Below are 23,211 nucleotides of genomic sequence, written 5' to 3' on the forward strand. Positions count from 1 at the left end.
TTGGCTTGGCAACTGTCTGGATTAGTTGTGATGTGTCTGAGAAACCCAGAGATGCCTCCTAGGGGTCTTTTGACTCACTGTGCGACTCCCTCCTTGGATGCACCCTAAAGGAGATAATGGCAGTCACTGAGAACACTGATAGTGTCTGTCATTCAGGAAAAACAGATTCAGTATTTGCCATGAGCTTTACTCAGCACAACAAACTACTTCTGAGAAATCCCCTTTAGTGACAATAGGAAAATGAATGGAGAAATACTGCAGAAAGACTATGACATATTCTAATAGATACATGTACTCAAAGTGATGGGGGGGGGGGGGTAATCCCCATTTCAGGCTAAGAAGATTCCTTCTCAAACTCGAGCGCCTGTGCTTAGCTGACCACTGCTTTGTGGATAACAACTAACCCTGGAAGTAATAGAGGAGGCTGTATTAATCTATCCAAAGCTCTACTTGAACATGGCTTACGCTCTCCAATACCCCAGCTGTTTCCAATGACTGTTTCCTTTGTTTCACTGAACACTTCTGCTGCACAATCACTCCATTCCCTATTGTTCTCAAGGTCACTCATGAACGTAAACAGATCCCCAAAAATATGTTTTGTCCTCAGATGTTGACCACCCCACTCCCACACAGACAGACGCACGCGCACGCATGCACACACACACACACACACATCTGAATTGTCGGGCTCTCATGTGCTGGACTTTACTCATCATACCTCTGGCTAAAACTCTCGGCTTTCAACCAATCACCCTCCCACTGTGTGTGGATCATAAATAACGTCCAGACTGCGAAAATGGTAGCTCATTTGAAAGTCAATGTGGAATAATAAGTACCTGTCGCTGTTGCTCGTCTAACAGCAGTCGACGTACGGTGGAGCCTAGTTGGAGACCTTCTCTCCATCCATTACATTATGGTAATGTCTGTCCTTATAGAGCCACCACAACTTTACAGGCACTACACAGTAACAGAGCCACAGTAGACTAGCTATATATCCTGGTGGAGCTTCTGTCTCTGTCTACACAGCACAGCGCCAGAGAGAAGCAGAAGTAGCGTTATGTAAGCGTGTGGCGGAGATTGTCCTCTGGAAAGACCCCATATGTTGTCAAAGCTCTGTGAAAAAAAGTATTGTCACAGTCTGAAGCCCCTAAGGGCATTTTGGTAACTTTAGAACTATAGCCATTTAAACAGCAGAGATGCTTCAAGTGCAATACAGTATATTGAAATACATATTTTTTTTGCTGTCTTAGAGAATGACTGACTACATTGCAGGAAAAAAACATAGTGAGTCAACTCCCTCAATTCCTATTAAAGTACTGGTATTCCTGAGTCCAGCATGAGGTCTTACCACCGTGTGAAAGAACAGCATGCTTCAGTCTGTTCTTGTGTATTTCTTACATTGTTTTCCCTTTTGATGTCTTTCGGCTTTCATCTTTGAAATAACACGTCAGTCAGGTGCACTCAGAGGATTCACCAGAGCAAGAGAAAAGAGGGTTTGAAAGACTTCAAGTCCCAGGTAACTGTCATAGCTCCACTTGCCAAAGGGGAGAGCCTCTTTAAGCATACAGGATGAGGCAGAGTTCTGGATGTGAAGGGAATACAAATGAATGACAAATATAGCAGTTTTCTAACCCTGGATCTACTGACAAAAGAAACTCAAGGATGTATGAAACTCTACTCAAAAAAATAGAGTTTACCGAGCTACCAATTACTTTACACTGGAAGAAGTTAAGCTACCCTTAAGAAAAATATACTTTGAAAAAGTAGTCCACTCCTACCAAACTACTTAATATGTAAATCTGAAATGTCAGACTACAAATTGCAAGACATAACTTTGAGGTCATATGTTAACAGAATGTGTAATTTAGCCGGTTAAACACAAATACAAATGTTGTAAATGAGAATTAGGCAGGTCTGATTCTGAAAAAGGAAATTATTACGTACTTATATCTTTCATTTTATTTGTGCAAAAACAGATGAAACTCAAGAACAATTCATCAAATGAACTGGAACGTTGCCATACAGTGTATTGTGCCATTTACCTAATACATTAAAATCAAGGAAAGTGCTTTGTGGATTTCTGAGATTCGCCTATATACTGTATAAGAGACAATCCTGCTGGTGCAAAACCATTTTCTGGATTAATGATACTACATTCTGATCCATAAATAGAAACAATAAGTACTGAATAAATCTGTAAAATTAGACGCTGCCCATCTTTCACATTCATTTGATATTGAGGCATAGCTGGATCTACATCACAGATGGTGTGGGACATGATCACCACATTGAACCAATTTTGAGGTCTGAAAACATGTGATGTGGACCTTTAAAAACCTATCTTTATGGATGCCAACCTGTGGTGTGTCTGTTAATTGGGACAGGGTTGGGATAGACTCTTTAACACATGGATTGAGTGAATGTAAGTGGACTGACTAATGTCTTCACAGGCCTGCACTGTTCAGCAGTGGCTGCTGAGGGGAGGATGGCTCATGATAATCTCTGGAACAAATGGAATGGCACCATTCCACACATTTTTATCTCCCTCACCAACTTCAAACATCTGCTATCTGAGCAGCTAACCGATTGCTGCAGCTGTACATAGTCTATTGGTAAATAGCCCACCCATTTTCACCTACCTCATCCCCATACTGTTTTTATTTATTTTTCTGCTCTTTTGTACACCAATATCTCTAGCTGTACATGACCATCTGATCATTTATCACTCCAGTGTTAATCTGCAAAATTGTAATTATTCGCCTACCTCCTCATGCCTTTTGCACACAATGTATATAGACTCCCCTTTTTTTCTACTGTGTTATTGACTTGTTAATGGTTTATTCCATGTGTAACTCTGTGTTGTCTGTTCACACAGCTATGCTTTATCTTGGCCAGGTCTCAGTTGCAAATGAGAACTTGTTCTCAACTAGCCTACCTGGTTAAATAAAGGTGAAATAAAAAGAAATAAAAAAAATTCCGCTCCAGCCATTTCTACAAGCCCGTCCTCCCCAATTAAGGTGCCACCAACCTCCTGTGTTCAGCTTGCCTCCTTTTTAAGATGCAGCACTTCTCCTTCGTCGTTGGCTCATTATGTAAACATTATAGTCATGCCCCAATGGAAGGCGGCTTCATACAAAAATGTATTAAAGTTTACATTAATATCCACTTTGATAAACAAGTCAGGGACTGGCTATTCCAAAGTAAAAAATGTAGCCTCACCATTGAAGCAAGCCACACTGGGGAGAAAAATAACCAACTGGACTGAACAAAATAAATAAGTATTATAGAAACTTTTAGTAATGTGTGCCACCCATTTTATGTGAGGCTTTGATGTCTCCTCTGTCCACCCTGAAGAGACCATTATGTATCTTATCATGATGATTCAGAAAATGATTGGCCACTTACCAGTACATTTAAGTCTTTACAATCATTTCTGTCAAAAATAGCTAGATTGGATAATCTATCCTGACACTGTCTTTCAGAAATTATCAAAACCAATAGCTACAAATGAATTCACACAGCTGGCATTTGAGCTTGATTTGAGCTTTGACCTTTCCATTCAGAAGCGGATAGAACATTTCCTGAATCCTGACCAATATAAAGAATTACTGTAGCCATGTCAATACTGAGTGGAAACGCTTCATTTCTGCACTATTGGCTTCCAACTTTTCCTTTGACCTGGGCACTTCCGTTTGGAAATTAAGTTCAAGAAAAAAAATGCACAAAAACAAAATTGTTTGTCAGGAAGTTAGGCTTGTGTTTACTTTAGGAACATGGCTAACAGTCCTGACCAGGCGGAAGGGATTTGGCTGACCCAATCCAGGTCAGACGCACACAGATTACATTCTGATTTAGCTGCTGAAATTTAGCATCGAGCTGGAAAGAGACTGGTGCTTTAATCAAGAAAAGACAAAGAATTTATTGATTTAAAAAAAAGGAGTATTCATTTACATATTTGTCATATCTAGTGAAGAAAAGGGACACTAAAACAATATATACATCACAATCCAATTTCACAATCCATCGGTAAAAATACAACATGACTTAAGAATCGTGAACTTATCTGAAATGTATGAAGACAAATTGGTCAAATTGTTTCATTAAGTTTTTCATGAGTACAAGCTCTCTAAGACTTAACCCTGAGAAGTGTTGATATTGGGAAAAATGGAATCTTTGACATTTCAATTCTAAACTAGCTCAAATATTCTGGGACTTCAATGTTCTAGTCCTGTGAGCATTCACTTACTGCAACTCCCCCAGATGTAGGGGGATATAACAAATAACAATTAAGTCAAAATGGAGACTACACAAAAGGTACGGAAAAAACGGAATGTAAAATTTGAAAACATCATCTTGTGCATACGGTTTTCCTTAGTAATGTTCCTTTAGAAAATATAATTTTCACAATTGTGAGATTCCTTTCCTCTTTGGCAAAGCTGCTACAGTACAGAAGAGGGAGGTTTCCGTGACAGAGTAGATCCTGGAGGACACAGTGCTCATTACAACTCTGCTGCTGCTCCTCACAGGTATACACGGTCACTGAGAATACTAAATGAGGCCACAGCACAAACAGTCTCCTAGACAGGCTCAGCCATAAACACGCAGAGATAGGTCTAGACAAACAAAAATAACATACATTATGTGCAGGATAGTAGGATATAATTCTAAATAACAATTTAAATTGTTCATAAAAAATACAAAAAAAATTAACTCCAAATAGGACTTGCATCAAGCAGAGATGGGGATCTCAATCACATTAAAGGGGGATGGGGTGTTGGAGTGAAGTGGATTATCTGTATTATTGGCACAGAGTAGGGGATTAATTATATGGAATCATGGAAGGTACAATCAGGTATTGTTTTGGTCTCTGCTCTAATCTAGAATACCCGGTCTCTCCCTATGCTATGTGGCGAAACAGCCTGGATCTCACCAACAAAGAGAACCTCATGTAGGAAGCTACTTCCCTTTCCCATATACTCCAGTCATTAACATGACTGTACATAGTCTCTCACCTGTGCAGACACACCATTTACAGAAATCAAAGTATTTGCTGGGCGGTGGGTTCAGTACAGCTCAGATGAGGTTAAAGAGCTGATGAGTCAGCAGCTCAATGACACAGGTCATTGGGACCAAAGCAGGCAATACAGGTATTTTGTTCCAAACACAGTACAGACTTCCTTAGGATATAGAGGCCATGTGGATGCTGAATCTGGATTATTGGTCTGTTATGTGAACTGTTCCATAAAAAGAAGTAACACCTCTGCACCTCTACAAATATTTTTGGGTGTGCATCAGCTCATGACTTTTTACTAGAATGTTTATTATTAAACAAACAAACTACAGTGCTTGTTTAACCTCAAGTAGCACTCCTGTTTCTAAATACAGAGTCCCTTATAGTTGTCCTGAAGTAGGTGAAAATCTATAATTGTCCTCTTTCTTTTGCTCTAAAAGCATTTCAGCCCATTCAATTCACCACTCAAACATACAACCTTTACGCTGTGGTTGGAATCATGCCTTGTTGCCAGGGGGAACAGACACCCCTTGGTCTATATAGGAAAAAAAGACATTGCCAAGGCACTGGTGAAGTCCTCGGTCCAGAAATGATTGACAAGAGCTTGTGTTCTACGTTCACTGGAGAGGTCCATGTTTTTCCTTTAAAGGAAGAAGCTAGAAGAAACTTTGGACTAACTAAAGCATCCTTCAGTGTTGTACAGTAATGTCAGAAGGACACACAAGAAAACACAAAAGTAAGTACAGTTGAAGTCGGAAGTTTACATACACCTTAGCCAAATACATTTAAAAACTCAGTTGATCACAATTCCTGACATTTAATCCTGGTAAAAAATCTGTTTTAGATCAGGTAGGATCACCACTTTATTTTGAGAACGTGAATGTCAGAATAATAGTAGAGAGAATGATTTCAGCTTCTATTTCTTTCATCACAGTCCCAGTGGGTCAGAAGTCTACATGCAATCAATTAGTATTTGGTAGCATTGCCTTTAAATTGTTTAACTTGGGTCAAACGTTACGGGTAGCCTTCCCACAATAAGTTGTATGAATTTTGGCCCATTCCTCCTGACAGAACTGGTGCAATTGAGTCAGGTTTGTAGGCCTCTTTGCTCTCACACACTTTCAGTTCTGCCCACAAATTCTCTATAGGATTGAGGTCAGGGCTTTGTGATGGCCATTCCAATACCTCGACTTTGTTGTCCTTAAACCAGTTTGCCACAACTTTGGAAGTATGCTTGGAGCCATTGTCCATTTGGAAGACCCTTTTGCAACCAAGCTTTAACTTCCTGACTGAGGTCTTGAGATGTTGAATATCAATATACGCACATAATTTTCTTCCCTCATGATACCATCTATTTTGTGAAGTACACCAGTCCCTCCTGCAGCAAAGCACACCCACAACATGATGCTGCCACCCCCGTGCTTCACGGTTGGATGGTGTTCTTCAGCTTGCAAGCGCCCCATTTTTCCTCCAAACATAACGATGGTCATTATGACCAAACAGCACTTTTCAGATCAAAGTACGTTCATCTCTAGGAGACAGAACGAGTCTCCTTCCTTAGCGGTATGATGGCTGCGTGGTCCCATAGTGTTTATACTTGCAAACTATTGTTTGTACAGATGAACATGGTACCGTCAGGCGTTTGGAAATTGCTCCCAAGGATGAACCAGACTTGTGGCGGTCTACAACCTTTTTCCTGAGGTCTTGGGAAAATCAAAAGAAATCAACCATGTCAAGCAAAGCGGCACTGAATTTGAAGGTGTGCACCTGTGGATGTATTTCAAGGCCTGTCCAATTGACTCAAATGATGGCAATTAGTCATTCAGAAGCTTCCAAAGCCATAACATCATTTTCTGGAATTGTCCAAGCTGTTTAAAGGCACAATCAACTCAGTGTATGTAAACTTTTGACCCACAGAAATTGTGATACAGTGATTTATAAGTGATAATCGGTCGGTAAACAATTGTTGGAAAAATTACTTGTGTCATGCACAAAGTAGATGTCCTAACCGACTTGCCAAAACTATAATTTGTTAACAAGTTATTTGTGGAGTGGTTGAAAAACAAGTTTTAATGACTTCAACCTAAGTGTATGTAAACTTCCGACATCAACTGTAAATGTCCACATACAATGTGCATAACGTCAGTCTCTTAAAAACAACAATGCAAGCCAATAAGGCAACCCCGTGGTGGATTTCACACTACCAGGTAATGCCTCAAAAGGTTAAAGGGGGAGGGGTCAAAAGGTCCTGGGGAGAGGTCAAAGGTTGCCCTCGTCCAGCATCTTATTGACGCCGTCACAGATCCTTTGCAGGTGGCCGCGGTACACCTCAGACGGCCCGTAGAGCGCCGCGAGGAAGTCACAGTCGGCAAAGTGGTTGAACACGTGGTTGACCCGCGAGTGGCTCTTGGCCGTCAGGTGGCGGTTGATGGCCTGGTGCAGCAACTCCCGGCACTCGTTCAGGATGGCGTTCATCACGCGCCGGTCGAACGTGAACTCGATCTGGTGAAAGCTGACAGCCGTCATAGCCAGTGTGTGGACCTTCTTCCTGGAAAGGGGACGCAGTAGAGTTGTTATGCATGATGGCTTAACTACAGTAGCTGGCAAACCACTTGCCATTTCTCTGAGGACCACAGCTTTTGTTCAAGCCCAACACAATGATTGTTTTTAATCAGGGCTGGAATAAAAACCTGAACAAATTAGCCCTCAACAACCATGGCTGTCAACCCTTAATCAAAGGTCATTATAACCCTGTTAATGCGCTCTACAGCCATAATATAATCATATAGCATAATCAACCTGAAGCTCTCAACCAGCACCAGCTCCTCCCCGCTGAACTGGTTGTTGCGGTAGAGGACTCCCAGCTTCACCACCATCTTGATAAGGTTCTTGATGATCTTCTGGGCCTCCTTGCGGTTGTGCGTGTACTCCTTCGTAACGCGGTAGAGCTCGTCCAGCACCTCGCTGCTGGTGTCGTCGATGAAGAGGTTAGCCATGCTCTTGGTGGCCATCTTGCTCATCAGCTTCTTCTGGGCCTGAAGGGCCAGGCTCTTAGTACTGAAGGAGTCCATAATGACGTCTGGAGGGTGAGAGAGGGAGGGAGAAAAGAGATTTGGGTCATACAGATGCACACTCACTGTAACCAGATGGTGGATTTTCTTCCTTCTTAATTATATACTGTACAGAGAGGAAATAACAGATGTTTATTTGGATGCATTCCTGACAACATATGGGAAACCCATATTTGCTTTTTGCATTTCTAGCACCAGCAGATCATGCAGAAATAATAAAACATACTGCAGACAGACAATGAACTGTTTTATGCAAATTATCACATTTAATTATTTCATTTTCTCATCTGAATGAAGGCATTGAAGAGTCTTGCTACCGGTGTGCAATCCCTTAGTATAACTATGATGTCATGGGACATAGATTCTATTTTAATTGGTGACGGGGTCTTTAAGATACCAGTGACATGATACAAGAATGACATCATGTAGGAGTGATGAGACTCACTGCAGTTCTGCAAAGCAGCCAATGATAGGACTGTCTCTGCAGCTACCGGCTGAATCCACATTTAGAAAACAAGAGGTTTATGTGAGGATGGGCTATAGCATACGTGTGCACATTTGTGGAGGCTAGCTCCAAGCTGTGGGTGTTGCCTGCCAAAGCACAATGACTCAGAGGAAGCCTCAACACATTGTGGCAGCTCATAAACAATGGGTCAGGGGGACACAGGCTTTCATATCTTCTGCATTTCCTCAGCCAGATGAGCCCGGTCCTGGGCCCGACAGTACTGCAGTAGCTTCTTAACAAGAACCCAGGAATGACAGGTTCAGGTTCAGCCGGTCTTAATCCCTAAGGAAGTAGGAGGTTACCTCGAGACGGATCCAAGGTCAGCGGCTCATTTTACCCCCCAAAGGCTAAAGTTACAAGTTAGGGAAGGTAAGCTGAGCCTAGATCTGTACACATCTCTAGCATAGCATAGCAATCATTACTCCCTCCAAGATTAAAACATAAAACCTTTATTAAAATCCTAAATGTGACTGGACGCTAATACAAATGCTCATATTTACCAACAGTAATATCTGCTAAGTATTATTACTGTAAAGCAGCTGACCGACTGCAGAATGAAAATGTGCCTGCTATGTGAGTCATGAGATTCCACTCCAATCCGCATTGTCTCTCCAAGAATACCAATTGGTCTCCTTCGAGTGTCAGCAGGACGCTTTTTCTTCAAGGGAGTACCCACGTCAGAAACCAAAGACAAGCTCTCCCTGCAACATTGTCAGAGGGATGTAAAAAAATAAATAAATTTAAAAAAACACCACTTTGCCTGCTACATTCAATCACAATGTGTCAATGAGAATCTGAACAGATGCTTTGAGGATAGAGAAAAGTACAGCTTGCGACACTGCGCAAAGAAATCAAAGTTCACAAGCCTCTCTCTGCTGGAAGTATGAAAAAACAGAGTCGGTGGATTAAAAAGAAACCTTTCAGAGCCTGGAGAGTGAAGTGATTTTCAGGGGGCTCATTAAATTTCTCTCCTGTCAAAGAGAATAACTTTAATGGAGTCAGTGGCTGTGATGACTAATACTGCCATGAAGAAGTAAAAAGCCTGTATTTGTCTTTCACCAAAGTGAATCCAAACACTTAACTTCAGATGTGATGGATACACAGGAGCGTCTGTAGTTTTACTCAAAGCCAAAGAAAATACAACAAATTCTTCCTGGAGCTGGCAATCACAAATGTAGGTAGATCCTCTCTCTCTCCGTCTCTCTCACGAGATGGGAGGCTTCATGAAAGGACAAGCGCTTAGAACGATGAAACATTTTTCTATCAAGGACTCCTGCCTTGTAACTGTGCAGTGGGAGTTATGGCCAAATATAAGCTGCTGTGTGAACTGGGCCCAGGCAGGGAAAGCTTGGATCCCATCTCAGCACTATTTATACAGGCACTGGAATGGATTGAAAACAGAACGAAACATGACAGTGACAACATTACTGTGTTCAGCCAATATATCTCCCACATAACCAGTATTAATTGCTCTGTTGTTTCTTTGAGCTGGGCAGGCACTCTGGAATGAGAGACAAAGTGCTGGCGTATCAACTGGATTTACTTAAACCAACATCAGTGCAGTGTAATCCAGAGTGCTTAAACTATATAGTTTAAAAAAACAAGACCTCAGTCAAAGTAGAACAGGTAGGTAAACATGACTCATGGAAATGAAACCCGACCCTGGGCCTCTTTGGCAGCCAGGGACAGCCTGGCCAGCGTCCCCAAAAGCACTTACCCTCCTGCAGGTGAAAAGTGGCCTCCAGAGGCTCAATGATGGGTGTGCCGAGTGGCTCAGAAAGGGTCTGTGGAGGTTTGATGGCCAAACATGTGTCCAAAAGTCTGTCAGGCTAGTATGATTGGGTCAGGTGAGAGAGTACCAATGATTGGACAGGAAAGGGAGCTCCAGGTATATCCACTCTGCCGCAGGCCCCCCCCCCCCCCCCACTCCTTAGCCTCAGGGAAGATGATATGAATCCCCACCAATTCTCAATACTGCTCCCCCAACTCAAAACAAGACTATACAGATTTCTGCCAGCCAGACATTTCTGTGAAACCACTTCAAAAGATCAAGGTGGAATAACTAAGCAAGCATGTCTGGAAATACTGTAACTATACAACTTTGAACAAGAGTTTATATTATTCAAGAGTGGATGTTTTAGGCTGTGTGGCTTGCTTATAATTCCAATTGCATAGCCTACCCTACATGTATAATATTAATTCAAAATAGGGGGAAATCCCTACACACTTCTTTAGTACTGTAACGTGTCTCAGGAACTTAGATTTACAGAAATGTATGACGTCACCCTTATCTACAATAAGAGACAATGCACAATGGTTATGTAAAATGTATCAGTGCTTTGTGTTGGATCTGAACTGATCACCTCACAATCAGCTCTTCACATGAAACATTTCTTCTGTCTGGTAATGAACAGGATCAATTAGGATTACTTGCCTTCTACAATTTCATTAAGTGTAGTTTTTACTCCTCTCCCTTACTCTCCTACTGTCCTTTAATCTCTCCTACTCTTGAGCTGTTGCATAACAGTGGAGGCGCTGATGAGTGCTGGGAACTCAGTTTTGTATGGCTGTGATGTGTGTATCAGTGTGTGTGTGTCACTCTATCATCCTCCCACACAGTATCAGGGGTTGTGCACAGTGCCTAAGGGGGAGACGGTCCCTTTTTTACTGTCTTCTCAGATCTGAAAGAGCCCGCTGTGGGATTAATAATTAACGTGGCAGCATTAAATGGATCACAGATTAATAATTAATATGACCAATTTGAAAAAAATAGACCAGGGTAAGAGATTCATGCCACAGGTGAACCAGGAAATGTGGGACCTGGCTGAGGGGTCAAACAACATCAGGGACAAATGGTGGAAAATATTATGACAAATGTGAATGGATAGTGAGCCCTCGTTGTTAGCCAACTGTATGTGCAACTATAAAATGAAATGTGCAGCTGTGATGCAGCAATGGTATCCTTGTCATAGACATGACATAGCATTAACATAATATTGAGTAGGTTGAAAGTAAATACAAGCTGAAACCAGTTTAAAACAATAGACTCATAGATAAAGGTAGATGACTTGTGGATGACTAACTCGCCTGTTATCAGTTTTTGACAATGGCACCACCACATGGACTTTGAGGAAACATGGCATGCCTACAAAAGGAGTTTTACATCAAAAAGTGTTTTATTGACCGACAGATAAGCGATCAAACACACACACACACCTCTCTCTCTCTCACACACACACACACACACACACACACACGTGTGGGCTCAATTCAGAATTGAAAATGACTCAAATTTCAATAAAATTCAAATTTAAGTAGTAAACAGAATCCAGAATTGCAATTTGAATTAAGGAAATGGAATATAGTGAAATGCCTCTTATAGTATATATTTAGGTGCAGTCTATACAAATATACTGTACATCTTGTACATAAAACACGTTATATACAAGCATAGAAAATATTGTTTTAACTTAAAAAGAATGATCAAGAAAAACAAAACCTTATGTGAATTCTAAGTTTTTAAATGTCATTAAATATGGGAAAAATACTACATCTCAGAATGTATGTTCTCAGAATGTTTAAACCTCAAGTTGACCTTGAAGCCTTCAAAAAGATGGACAAATGGACAGTGGACATCTAATTGGATATTCTAAGCACGAAGTTTAAAAGTATATGAACATTGCTTCCTGAGAAAAGTTATATATTCTTTGGAAGTGTGACCTGTTAGATTCAATGAAACTCATGTTCTATGTTCTTAAGCAATAAAACAGACGCATGCGCAACTATGGGGCAAAACAGACAGGGTTGGCTTAGACTTAAGAACATGTAAACTATATTGTCTCCAATGCATATTGAAATAAATACATTTCAAAATGAGCACTTGTTGTCTCTCAAATACATTTCTCGTTACAGTTGTTGGTTAGCTAGCAAATTTTAGCATTGACATGAAATCAGTCAAAACAGGACATAGTATCAAGAACAAGATAAAACTAGCTGATTCGAACAACTTATGATTCGCCACATGGCAGTTTGTCATTGTTAGCCAGCCATCTCGCCATCCAGAATCATAACTAATGGACTTCTGCCCCATGGAAGCATTGCTTTGGTGACGTTAACAGCTAACCCATCTATGATTGAGTGGAATTTCTTTGAATGGAATCCTGTGGGTGTGGTCAATTCAAATTTTAACTCATGAGTATCTATGGTTGAATGGGAGTAAATTCCAAAATTTGGAATAGAGACACATGGCGAGGTGTGGATCAACATGACTACACCCCCGAGTAGGGTACAGACATAGGGTCCTCCCATCACTCCCATGTAATTAGCCTAAATTTGGTGTCATCCAAAACAAACAGACACTTTGTCTTTTCAATAAACGTTTTCACATGTTGTTAACATACTTGGCTGTCACAACAAATTATTTGCATGATATGTATTCTGCCACTAATGTGTTACCCGACCAGCAAACACGGACAGTAAAGCTGTCGCATTATACTTACAGTACCCGTCAAAAGTTAACACCTTCTCATTCAAGGGTTTTTCTTTATTTCTACCATTTTCTAAATTGTAAAGTAATAGTGAAGATATCAAAACTATGAAATTACACATATGGAATCATGTAGTAACCCAAAAAATGTTAAATCAAAATGTTTTGATTTGATAGTGGGACTAAAGCTAAACCAGATGGGATGGTGTATCACTGCAGAATCCTGTGTTGGCCATGCTGGTTAAGTGTGCCTTGAATTCTAAATAAATTACATAGTGCCACCAGCCCCACGCCTCTTCCTCCATGCTTCACGGTGGTAACTACACATGCGAAGATCATCCATTCACCCACTCTGTGTCTCAAAGACACAGCGGTTGGAACCCAAATTTTTTTTGGGGGGGGGACTAATCAGACCAAAGGACAGATTTCCCCCGGTCTAATGTCTATTGCTCGTGTTTTTTGGCCCAAGCAAATCTTCTTATTATTGGTGTCCTTCAATTCGACCATGATGGCCTGATTCACGCAGTCTCCACTGAACAGTTTTTAATCATTTATTTGGGCTGCAATTTCTGAGGCTGGTAACTCTAATGAACCTTTCCTCTGCAGCAGAGGTAACTCTGGGTCTTCCTTCCCTGTGGCCATCCTCATAACAGCCAGTTTAATATAGCGCTCAATGGTTTTTGCGACTGCACTTGAAGAAACTTTCAAAGTTATTGACTTAAAGTAATGAATGTTTTTTCGTTTCTCTTTGCTTATTTGAGCTGTTCTTGCCATAATATGGACTTGGTATTTTACCAAATAGGGCCATCTTCTGTATACCACCCCTACCCTTGTCACAACACAACTGCTTGGCTCAAACGCATTAAGAAAGAAATGAATTCCCCAAATTCACTTAAGGCACACCTGTTAATTTAAATGCATTTCAGGTAACTACCTCCTGAAGCTGGTTGAGAGAATGCCAAGAGTGTGTAAAGCGGTCATCAAGGCAAAGGGTGGCTATTTGAAGAATCTCAAATATATTTTGATTTGTTTAACACTTTGTTGGTTACTACATGAATCTGTGTATTATTTCATAGTTTTTATGTCTTCACTATTATTCTACAAAAGTAAAAATAAAAACTCTTGAATGAGTAGGTGTGTCCAAACCTTTGACTGGTACGTCACCATTTGTTTAAATCTAGCTTTTTCTCAGGTTAATTGATGTTAACTGGCTGGCTGGCGGAATAAGTTGATCTCGATCATAATCGCTAGTCTTACATATGCCGCGTAACTACTTCCAGTCTTTGCCTGCCCTTAAACGGTTTATGCATTTAGGACTTCCTATATGTACTTTCCACTTGCCTGAGACCAGCTGTGCAGACAACCTTACCAAATGGCCCAAAGTAGCCTATGGCAAAATCTACACCAACTTCGTGGAATTTCCAGGTATACACAGGCAATACACATAGCTACAAAGAAGCGTCAGCTAGCGATTTACCGTGAATTAAGTGCTTTGAACACACAAATGTATTGAGTAACCAGAGCCCACATATTTCCATCATCATCATCGCATATAGCCTGAAACCAAGAGGTTCATTTAACCTAGTCCTTGGGCAGTTGAAACTATTTTTACAAAAAACGATTGCAGCCAGAGTGCAGTATTTTTTCTGCAGTAATTTTGCACTTAACTGCAATTACTGCATCCAAAATACCCCAGTCGGCTACAGTTACAAAAAGGCTATCTTTTTTTGTAAGGGTTGATTTGGTGGTCTTTCTCCTACTATTGTTCAAAGAAAACAGTATGCAAGAAATTTTTGACATCCTAGTTATAAAATCATGGTAAGTTAACTAGTTGAAGAAAGTTAATTGGAATCGTCTCTTTGGCTGATAATGGTGACATACAGTCAACGCTACAGTTTCTGTTCATGCTAACATTTTTACATTTTCATCAGTGTTTTTAGGAATTCTGTAGTTTTTTTATTAAGATGACATGGAAGTACGTTAACAAACCAACCAAGCATATCCAAAACTCAGCAAAAAAAAAGAAAACGTCCCTTTTTCAGGACCAGATCTTTCAAAGATAATTTGTAAAAATCCAAATAACTTCACAGATCTTTATTATAAAGGGTTTAAACGCTGTTACCCAAGCTTGTTCAATGGACATGCACCTGTGGGACGGTCGTTAAGACACTAACAGCTTAGACGGTAGGCAATTAAGGTCACAGTTATGAAAACTTAGGACACTAAAAAGAGGCCTTTCTACTGACTCTGAAAAACACAAAAAGAAAGATGCCCAGGGCCCCTGCTCATCTGCGTGAACCTGACTTAGGCATGCTGCAAGGAGGCATGAGGACGGCAGATGTGGCCAGGGCAATAAATTGCAATGTCCGTACTACGAGACGCCTAAGACAGGACGGACAGCTGATCATCCTTGGAGTGGCAGACCACGTGTAACACCTGCACAGGATCAGTACATCCAAACATCACACCTGCGGGACAGGATGGCAACCACAACTGCCCGAGTTACACCAGGAACGCACAATCCCTCCATCAGTGCTCAGACTGTCTACAATAGGCTGAGAGAGGCTGGACTGAGGGCTTGTAGGCCTGTTGAAAGGCAAGCCAGACATCACGGCAACAACATCGCCCATGGGTACAAACCCACCGTGGAGGGTCCATCGTGGTCTGGGACGTTGTGTCACAGCATCATCGGACTGAGCTTGTTGTCATTGCAGGCAATCTCAACGCTGTGCGTTACAGGGAAGACATCCTCCTGCCTCATGTGATACCCTTCCTGCAGGCTCATCCTGACATGACTCTCCAGCATGACAATGCCACCAGCCATACTGCTCGTTCTGTGCGTGATTCCCTGAAAGACAAGATTGTCAGTGTTCTGCCATGGCCAGCGAAGAGCCCGGATCGCAATCCCATTGAGCACGTCTGGGACCTGTTGGATCAGAGGGTGAGGGCTAGGGCCATTCCCCCCAAAAATGTCCGGGAACTTGCAGGTGCCTTGGTGGAAGAGTGGGGTAACATCTCACAGCAAGAACTGGCAAATCTGGTGCAGTCCAAGAGGAGATGCACTGCAGTACTTAATGCAGCTGTTGGCCACACCAGCTACTGACTGTTATTTTTGATTTTGAACCCCCTTTGTTCAGGGACACATTATTCCACATTATTCCATATTATTCCATTTCTGTTAGTGATATGTGTCTGTGGAACTTGCTCAGTTTGTGTATCAGTTGTTGAACCTTATGTTGATACAAATATTTACACATGTTAAGTTTGCTGAAAATAAACGCTGACAGTGAGAGGACGTTTCTATTTTTGTTGAGTTTGTAATGATAAAAAAACTAATAATACAGCCAGTCAGATTCTGAGTAAAGTAGACAATTAAACATTGGAGTAAAGTGAGTACCCCACATCTGTACCCTACTCGGGGGTGTGGTCATGTTAAGCAATGCCTCGCCATGTTAATCTATTGAGCCCAACCCTGTCACACACACACACACATTTTGTTCTTCAATCCTTGTGGGGACCTACAATTCACACACACACACACACACGAGAGAAACAAATGTCCCAAAGGCATACTCTGTCACATAGTCTTCTTTCTAGGAAGGTTTCACTGCCCTTCTATGCACAGAGTGTTTCATATTTCCTAGGTAACAACTGAGGCTGCTGGCCAACTGAACTTTGCAGTCTTGTAAATCAGGTCAAACACCACTGTACTGCTCTTGTCAATGAGTTACCTTTCATCTCCACAGGAATCATACATTTCCAGCAGTACTTGAGTGTCAGAAATCATGACAAACAGGTTTGACATTAATTAATATGTTTGGGATTTTGGAGCTGGCTTCCTGGCCAAAGTGGACCTCAGTTCTCAGTTAGCCGAGCAACCAAACTGTAGCTGTAACTGACCCACTTGTTTGTCAGCCATAGCCAGATGGTAATGTGAGTGTAACGAAATTCTTGTGCTTCTAGTTCCGATAGATTACTTGTTAGATATTACTGCACTAACAATTTCACAATAACTACCTTATACACACACACAAGTGTAAAGGGATGAATAAGAATATGTACATATAAATATATGGATGAGCGATGGCCGTGAGGCATAGGCAAGATGCAGTAGATTGTAGAGTGCAGTATATGAGATGAGTAATGTATGGTATGTAATCATTATATAAAGTGGCATTGTTTAAAGTGACTAGTGATACATTTATTATATCCAATTATTAAAGTGGCTAGAGATTTGAGTTAGTATGTTGGCAGCAGCCACTCAATGTTAGTGATGGCTGTTTAACAGTCTGATAGCCTTGAAAAGCTGTTTTTCCAGTCTCTTGGTCCCAGCTTTGATGCACCTGTACGGACCTCGCCTTCTGGATGATAGCGGGGTGAACAGGCAGTGGCTCAGTTGTTGTCCGTGATTATCTTTTTGGCCTTCCTGTGACACCGAGTGATGTAGCGTCCTGGAGGACAGGTAGTTTGCCCCCGTGCAGACCTCACTACCCTCTGGAGAGCCTTACGGTTGTGGGTGGAGCAGTTTCCGTACCGGGCGCTAATACAGCCCGACAGGATGCTCTCGATTGTGCATCTTAAAGTTTGTGAGTGTTTTCAGTGACAAGCCAAATTTCTTCAGCCTCCTGAGGTTGAAGAGGCGCTGTTGCGGTGGGTGGACCATTTAAGTTGGTCCTTGATGTGTACGCCAAGGAACATAAAACTTTCCACCTTCTCCACTGCTGTCCCATCGATGTGGATGGGGGGGTGCTCTCTTTGCTTTTTCCTAAAGTCCACGATCATCTCTTTTGTTTTGCTGACATTGAGTGAGAGGTTATTTTCCTGACATCACACTCCGAGGGCCCTCACCTCCTCCCTGTAGGCCATCTTGTCGTTGTTGGTAATCAAGCCTACCACTGTAGTGTCGTCTGCAAACTTGATTGAGTTGGAGGCATGCATGGCCACGCAGTCATGGGTGAACAGGGAGTACAGGAGAGGGCTGAGAATGGGCCCCAGTGTTGAGGATGAGCGGGGTGGAGATGTTTCCCACCCACACCACCTTGGGGTGGCCCGTCAGAAAGTCCATGACCCAGTTTCAAAGGGTGGGGTCGAGACCCAGGGTCTCAAGCTTAATGACGAGTTTGGAGGGTACTATGGTGTTAAATGCTGAGCTGTAGTCAATGAACAGCATTCTTATAGGTATTCCTCTTGTCCAGATGGGTTAGGGCAGTGTTCAGTGTGATTGCCTCGTCTGTGGACCTTTTGGGGTAGTAGGAAAATTGGAGTGGGTCTCGGGTTTCAGGTAGGGTGGAGGTGATATGAGCATGGGTAGCAACGGAGACGCACATACACAGCGGGGTAGCAACAATTGTTTAGAAAAACAAAAATCAATCAATCAAAATAAATCAATATTACAAGCATTTCACTACACCCGCAATAACATCTGCTAAATATGTGTATGCGACCAATACATTTGGATAAATAATTTCTTCACAGACACAGCTGGTTAAAGCTGCAAGAGGCAACTCATTCAAGACCGCAATTCATGCAAATTGAAAACGTCCTGATTCTTCTTTTACTAGTGACAAACAGTTAGTGCTGTATAATAAATCGTACTACCTGCCAGAATACACAGGGAGGGTATTCATACACATACTAGTAGAAAAGCTTTCATCTCGATCTGAAAAATAAGTCACATATAAAACATAATTTTTTGTTGCTACATTTTGTATGTTATATGGGGTAAAATGCGGAGTAGGCCTCAAGCAGGCACATCTTCAACAAATCGCTTGATATACACTTCATACAGAGATTAAATAATTTGGAGGAAAATAGGCTTGCAACGCGACAGTGTCGTTTGAAACGCAAGAAAGGAACATGATTAACACTAGCCTTCACCTTTTGTGGGGTATTCCATTAAAAACTATTGATTTGTAAACCATTTTAAAAATTTATTTCGATTTCTAAGGATTAAATCATTCACATCAGAAATGACAGTTGCCATTCAAAACGAATACATCAAACCAAAATACTGACCAAACATAAGGAAATAAAAATATAATTATAAATCTTGTGTTGGCAAACTAGGTTTATATTCTACAATATCGACCTATTATTGCATTTAAGGTCGAATGACATTAGTTATAACTAGAATAGGCAGTGTAATGTAAATGTTTTGGGCAAATTGGGCTTCAGCCTTCCTTTAGCAAATTCTGCCACCTCCCATCCTCCATTGTATAGTTTCAAAGGACTATGTAACCTATTATTTGTTAAATGTTTCTCTAAGACTGGTCAAGCATAGGCTAAAATACGATCCATCTACATTCCATTTACCTTTCGTTCAAATCAAACCGGATGCGGAGGGTGAGTAAAGGGACCGTGGATTACGCTGCTACAATTTGACAATTTAATCTAGGCAAAATCTCGAGTCTTCATTATGGCAACCCATAACAAATCCATGTACATCACCATGAGTCGGTTCTTCGTCTTTACTTGCGATTCTTTGTCTTCCATGTAACCGTATTTTGTATCAGATACTGGTTTGTAAATAATTGAAAGACTGTTTCTTCTTTCCCTGCTGAGCTCGGTTACAGGAGTTTGTAACCCGACTCCTCCTCACAAAAAGATTCAAATTTGAGGGATTTCGAAAATACGAGATTGATGTTACTCTGGACCAATGGAAGAGCCCAGTAAAAATGTATCAAACCAATCATACTGTGGGAAATTCCTGTTATAACTTCAACATTCCCTGCCCCCATTCTGTTTCCAGTAATTAGCCTCATCGAGCTCCCAAATCCAAGGTTGGAAATTTCCCAATGAGTTGTTTGTCATAAACAAAAAGCCTAGTAGACGGCACAATTATTTAATCATAAACCATGAAGATTAATTATTTGACCTAATTAATGGAAAATATTGCCTCAGTAGATGATTTCGGCAACGTTATTGATCAAAACTGATTTATATAGGACACACAATAGAGAGAGCGAGATATAGTAAACCAGACATCTAGGTGTTTTACAGCGGATGTTTTCTGGACCGGACAGCACCGTTTTCCCCGGTCTATGAATGAATGGGTTTAGCAGGAATTCCGGAGGGTTATGGTGTTCATTGTGAATGCCATGTGTTTTAAACAATCAACAAGCTATTTTTCTCTTATGGTCTGGATGTAAATGGATATAAATAGGCCTAACTCACGCCAGATTTGATAGGGCTATTTTAAACATATTGTAAATTAAAATACATAATATTATAGAATAGCACCACATTTACATAGCCTAGTTAGTTCATAGTACAATCCAGTCATCAATATTATTGCATTTTATGCTTAGCCTACTGTCATCCTTATCACAAGGTAGTTTACCTTAATTTTTTAACCAATGCGAGATACTGTAGCAAGCAGTGTTACATTAGCTAATCTCTGAGCCATAAAATAACTATCGAGATACACACTCTATTTAGCTTGAATATACATGATCATTTTTCTAATAAGTATACTATATAAATCATTTTAACACCCATAGAAAGGTGACCGAATAACGATTTACTTTTCATATTCTCTGTGATTAGTAGGCAAAAGACAAAACAAATATTTTTGTGTAAACAGAAACCAATGGACACACATGAGCATAAATGATGTAATGTGTATTAACTGGATTTTTATATAAATAAACAAATGTAATCAAACATGGTAACAAGACAACATTTCAACAGCATAGCCCATAGGGGATCGAATGGACGAGTGAGAGGTCGAGGCGACGAAGGAAAATGGCGGAAGGAGATGATGGAGTGGATTCTGAATACAATAGTGGTAAAATCAAGGATAATTTGAGTATTGTCCAAAATAATGGAAAACGGAGCAAAGTGGTATACAGTGATGAGAATGACCCTTCGTATCTAGTAGGAGTACGGTTTGTTAATGAGGAGCAGCTGAGCAGAGAACCAGTCTTTAAGAAACCATTTCAGTTATCCAAACTGGTGGAGAGAGTGCTGGGTAAAGGGAAGGCTGTGAGGATACCGAGAGGCGGGTTTGTTTAGATTTTTTTTTTGTGCTTCTGCAGATCAGAAGTAAAGTGCGTTGTTGTCTTAACCGATTTGATAAGTATGAAGTTTCGTGGGTGTCTCTTCGAAACAGGGCACCCCCTCAAGTTTTTATTTATCTGGCGTCTCGTGGAAAGTCGATTTTGAAGAAATAAAAATATATTCCTGGAGTGATTGAAGCACGTCGGATGAATCGTGTTGTGAATGGTGAAAAAGTGACGTGTATCTATTATTTTGATATGTCTCTCCCTACTCAAGTGCAGTTGGGGTATATTAACTACAGATTCAGAACATTTATCCCAAGACCAATGCACTGCGATCATTGTAAAGCTTTTGGTCATGTAGCAAGTGTTTGCAGAAGGGAGAAGCCGATATGTCCAAGATGTGGAAAGGATCATATTATGCGTTATAAAAGTGATAAATATGACCTTTGGCTATTTTTATTTTAACTGGGCAAGTCAGTTAAGAACAAATTCTTATTTACAATGACGGCCTACCACGTCTTCCGAATGCCCCACAGGGGTGAAAGAGAATGAGGTGGCCAAAGTCAGGGTTGAACAGAGCATTTGCAGCAGCAGGGAGGGTTTGAATGGTGCCCCAGAAGAGTCCATGGTAGTGGATAGGCCTACGATGCAGGGGTTGCCTTTCACCAGCAGAATGCTGACATTTTAAAGGTTAAATAGGTGGACTTTGTGGCATGTATAGCTATGGTAATTACTGAGGCATGCATGAGAGCATCTGCTGTTCCGGACGACTGTGTGATAACGCTCTCCGTAGCCAACGTGAGTAAGACCTTTAAAGAGGTCAACATACACAAGGCTGCGGGGCCAGACGGATTACCAGGACGTGTGCTCCGGACATGTGCTGACCAACTGGCAGGTGTCTTCACTGACATTTTCAACATGTCCCTGATGGAGTCTATAATACCAACATGTTTCAAGCAGACCACCATAGTCCCTGTGCCCAAGAGCACAAAGGCAACCTGCCTAAATGACTACAGACCCGTAGCACTCACGTCCGTAGCCATGAAGTGCTTTGAAAGGCTGGTAATGGCTCACGTCAACACCATTATCCCAGAAACCCTAGACCCACTCCAATTTGCATAAGGCCCAAACAGATCCACAGATGATGCAATCGCTACTGCACTCCACACGACCCTTTCCCACCTGGACAAAAGGAACACTTATGTGAGAATACTATTCATTGACTACAGCTCAGTGTTCAACACCATAGTACCCTCAAAGCTCATCACTTAGCTAAGGATCCTGGGACTTAACAACTCCCTCTGCAACTGGATCCTGGACTTCCTGACGGGCCGCCCCCGGGTGGTGAGGGTAGGTAGCAACACAAATGCCACGCTGATCCTCAACACTGGAGCCCTCCAGAGGTGCGTGCTCAGTCCCTTCCTGTACTCCCTGTTCACCCACGACTGCATGGCCAGGCACGACTCCAACACCATCATTAAGTTTGCAGACGACACAACATTGGTAGGCCTGATTACAACGACGAGACAGCCTATAGGGAAGAGGTCAGAGACCTGGCCAGGTGGTGCCAGAATAACAACCTATGCCTGAACATAACCAAGATTAAGGAGATGATTGTGGACTACAGGAAAGGAGGACCGAGCACGCCCACATTCTCATCGACGGGGCTGTAGTGTAGCAGGTTGAGAGCTTCAAGTTCCTTGGTGTCCACATCACCAACAAACTAGAATGGTCCAAACCCACCAAGGCAGTCATGAGGAGTGCACGACAAAGCCTATTCCCCCTGAGGAAACTAAAAAGATTTGGCATGGGTCCTGAGATCCTCAAAAGGATTTACAGCTGCAACATCGAGAGCATGGTTGCATCACTGCCTGGTAAGGCAATTGCTCGGCCTCTGACCGCACGGCACTACAGAGGGTAGTGCATACGGCCCAGTACATCACTGGGGCTAAGCTGCCTGCCATCCAGGACCTCTACACCAGGCAGTGTCAGAGGAAGGCCCTAAAAATTGTCAAGGACCCCAGCCGCCCCAGTCATAGACTGTTCTCTCTACTACCGCATGGCAAGCGGTACCAGAGTGCCAAGTCTAGGACAAAAAGGCTTTTCAACAGTTTTTACCCCTAAGCCATAAGACTCCT

General features: G+C 41.7%; 1 protein-coding gene across 2 annotated transcripts; it reads right to left on the minus strand.

Annotated features, from left to right (window-relative positions):
• Positions 1-5,299: 5,299 nt before the first annotated feature.
• On the minus strand, positions 5,300-19,655 carry LOC135524607 (tumor necrosis factor alpha-induced protein 8-like protein 1). 2 transcript variants are annotated; one of them, XM_064952296.1, is made up of 4 exons: positions 19,386-19,655; positions 18,672-18,732; positions 7,811-8,090; positions 5,300-7,559 (listed from the first exon to the last, which is right to left on the minus strand). In XM_064952296.1, exons 3-4 carry the CDS (start codon positions 8,080-8,082, stop codon positions 7,271-7,273), a joined length of 561 nt encoding a protein of 186 aa, XP_064808368.1. In that variant the 5' UTR covers positions 8,083-8,090; positions 18,672-18,732; positions 19,386-19,655; the 3' UTR covers positions 5,300-7,270. The 2 variants fall into 2 exon arrangements, with proteins under 2 accessions (XP_064808368.1, XP_064808367.1); XM_064952295.1 differs by lacking the exon at positions 18,672-18,732.
• Between the last annotated feature and the right edge of the window lie 3,556 nt (positions 19,656-23,211).

This window comes from Oncorhynchus masou, chromosome 31, assembly GCF_036934945.1.
Source record: "Oncorhynchus masou masou isolate Uvic2021 chromosome 31, UVic_Omas_1.1, whole genome shotgun sequence".
Lineage (NCBI taxonomy): Eukaryota > Metazoa > Chordata > Actinopteri > Salmoniformes > Salmonidae > Oncorhynchus > Oncorhynchus masou.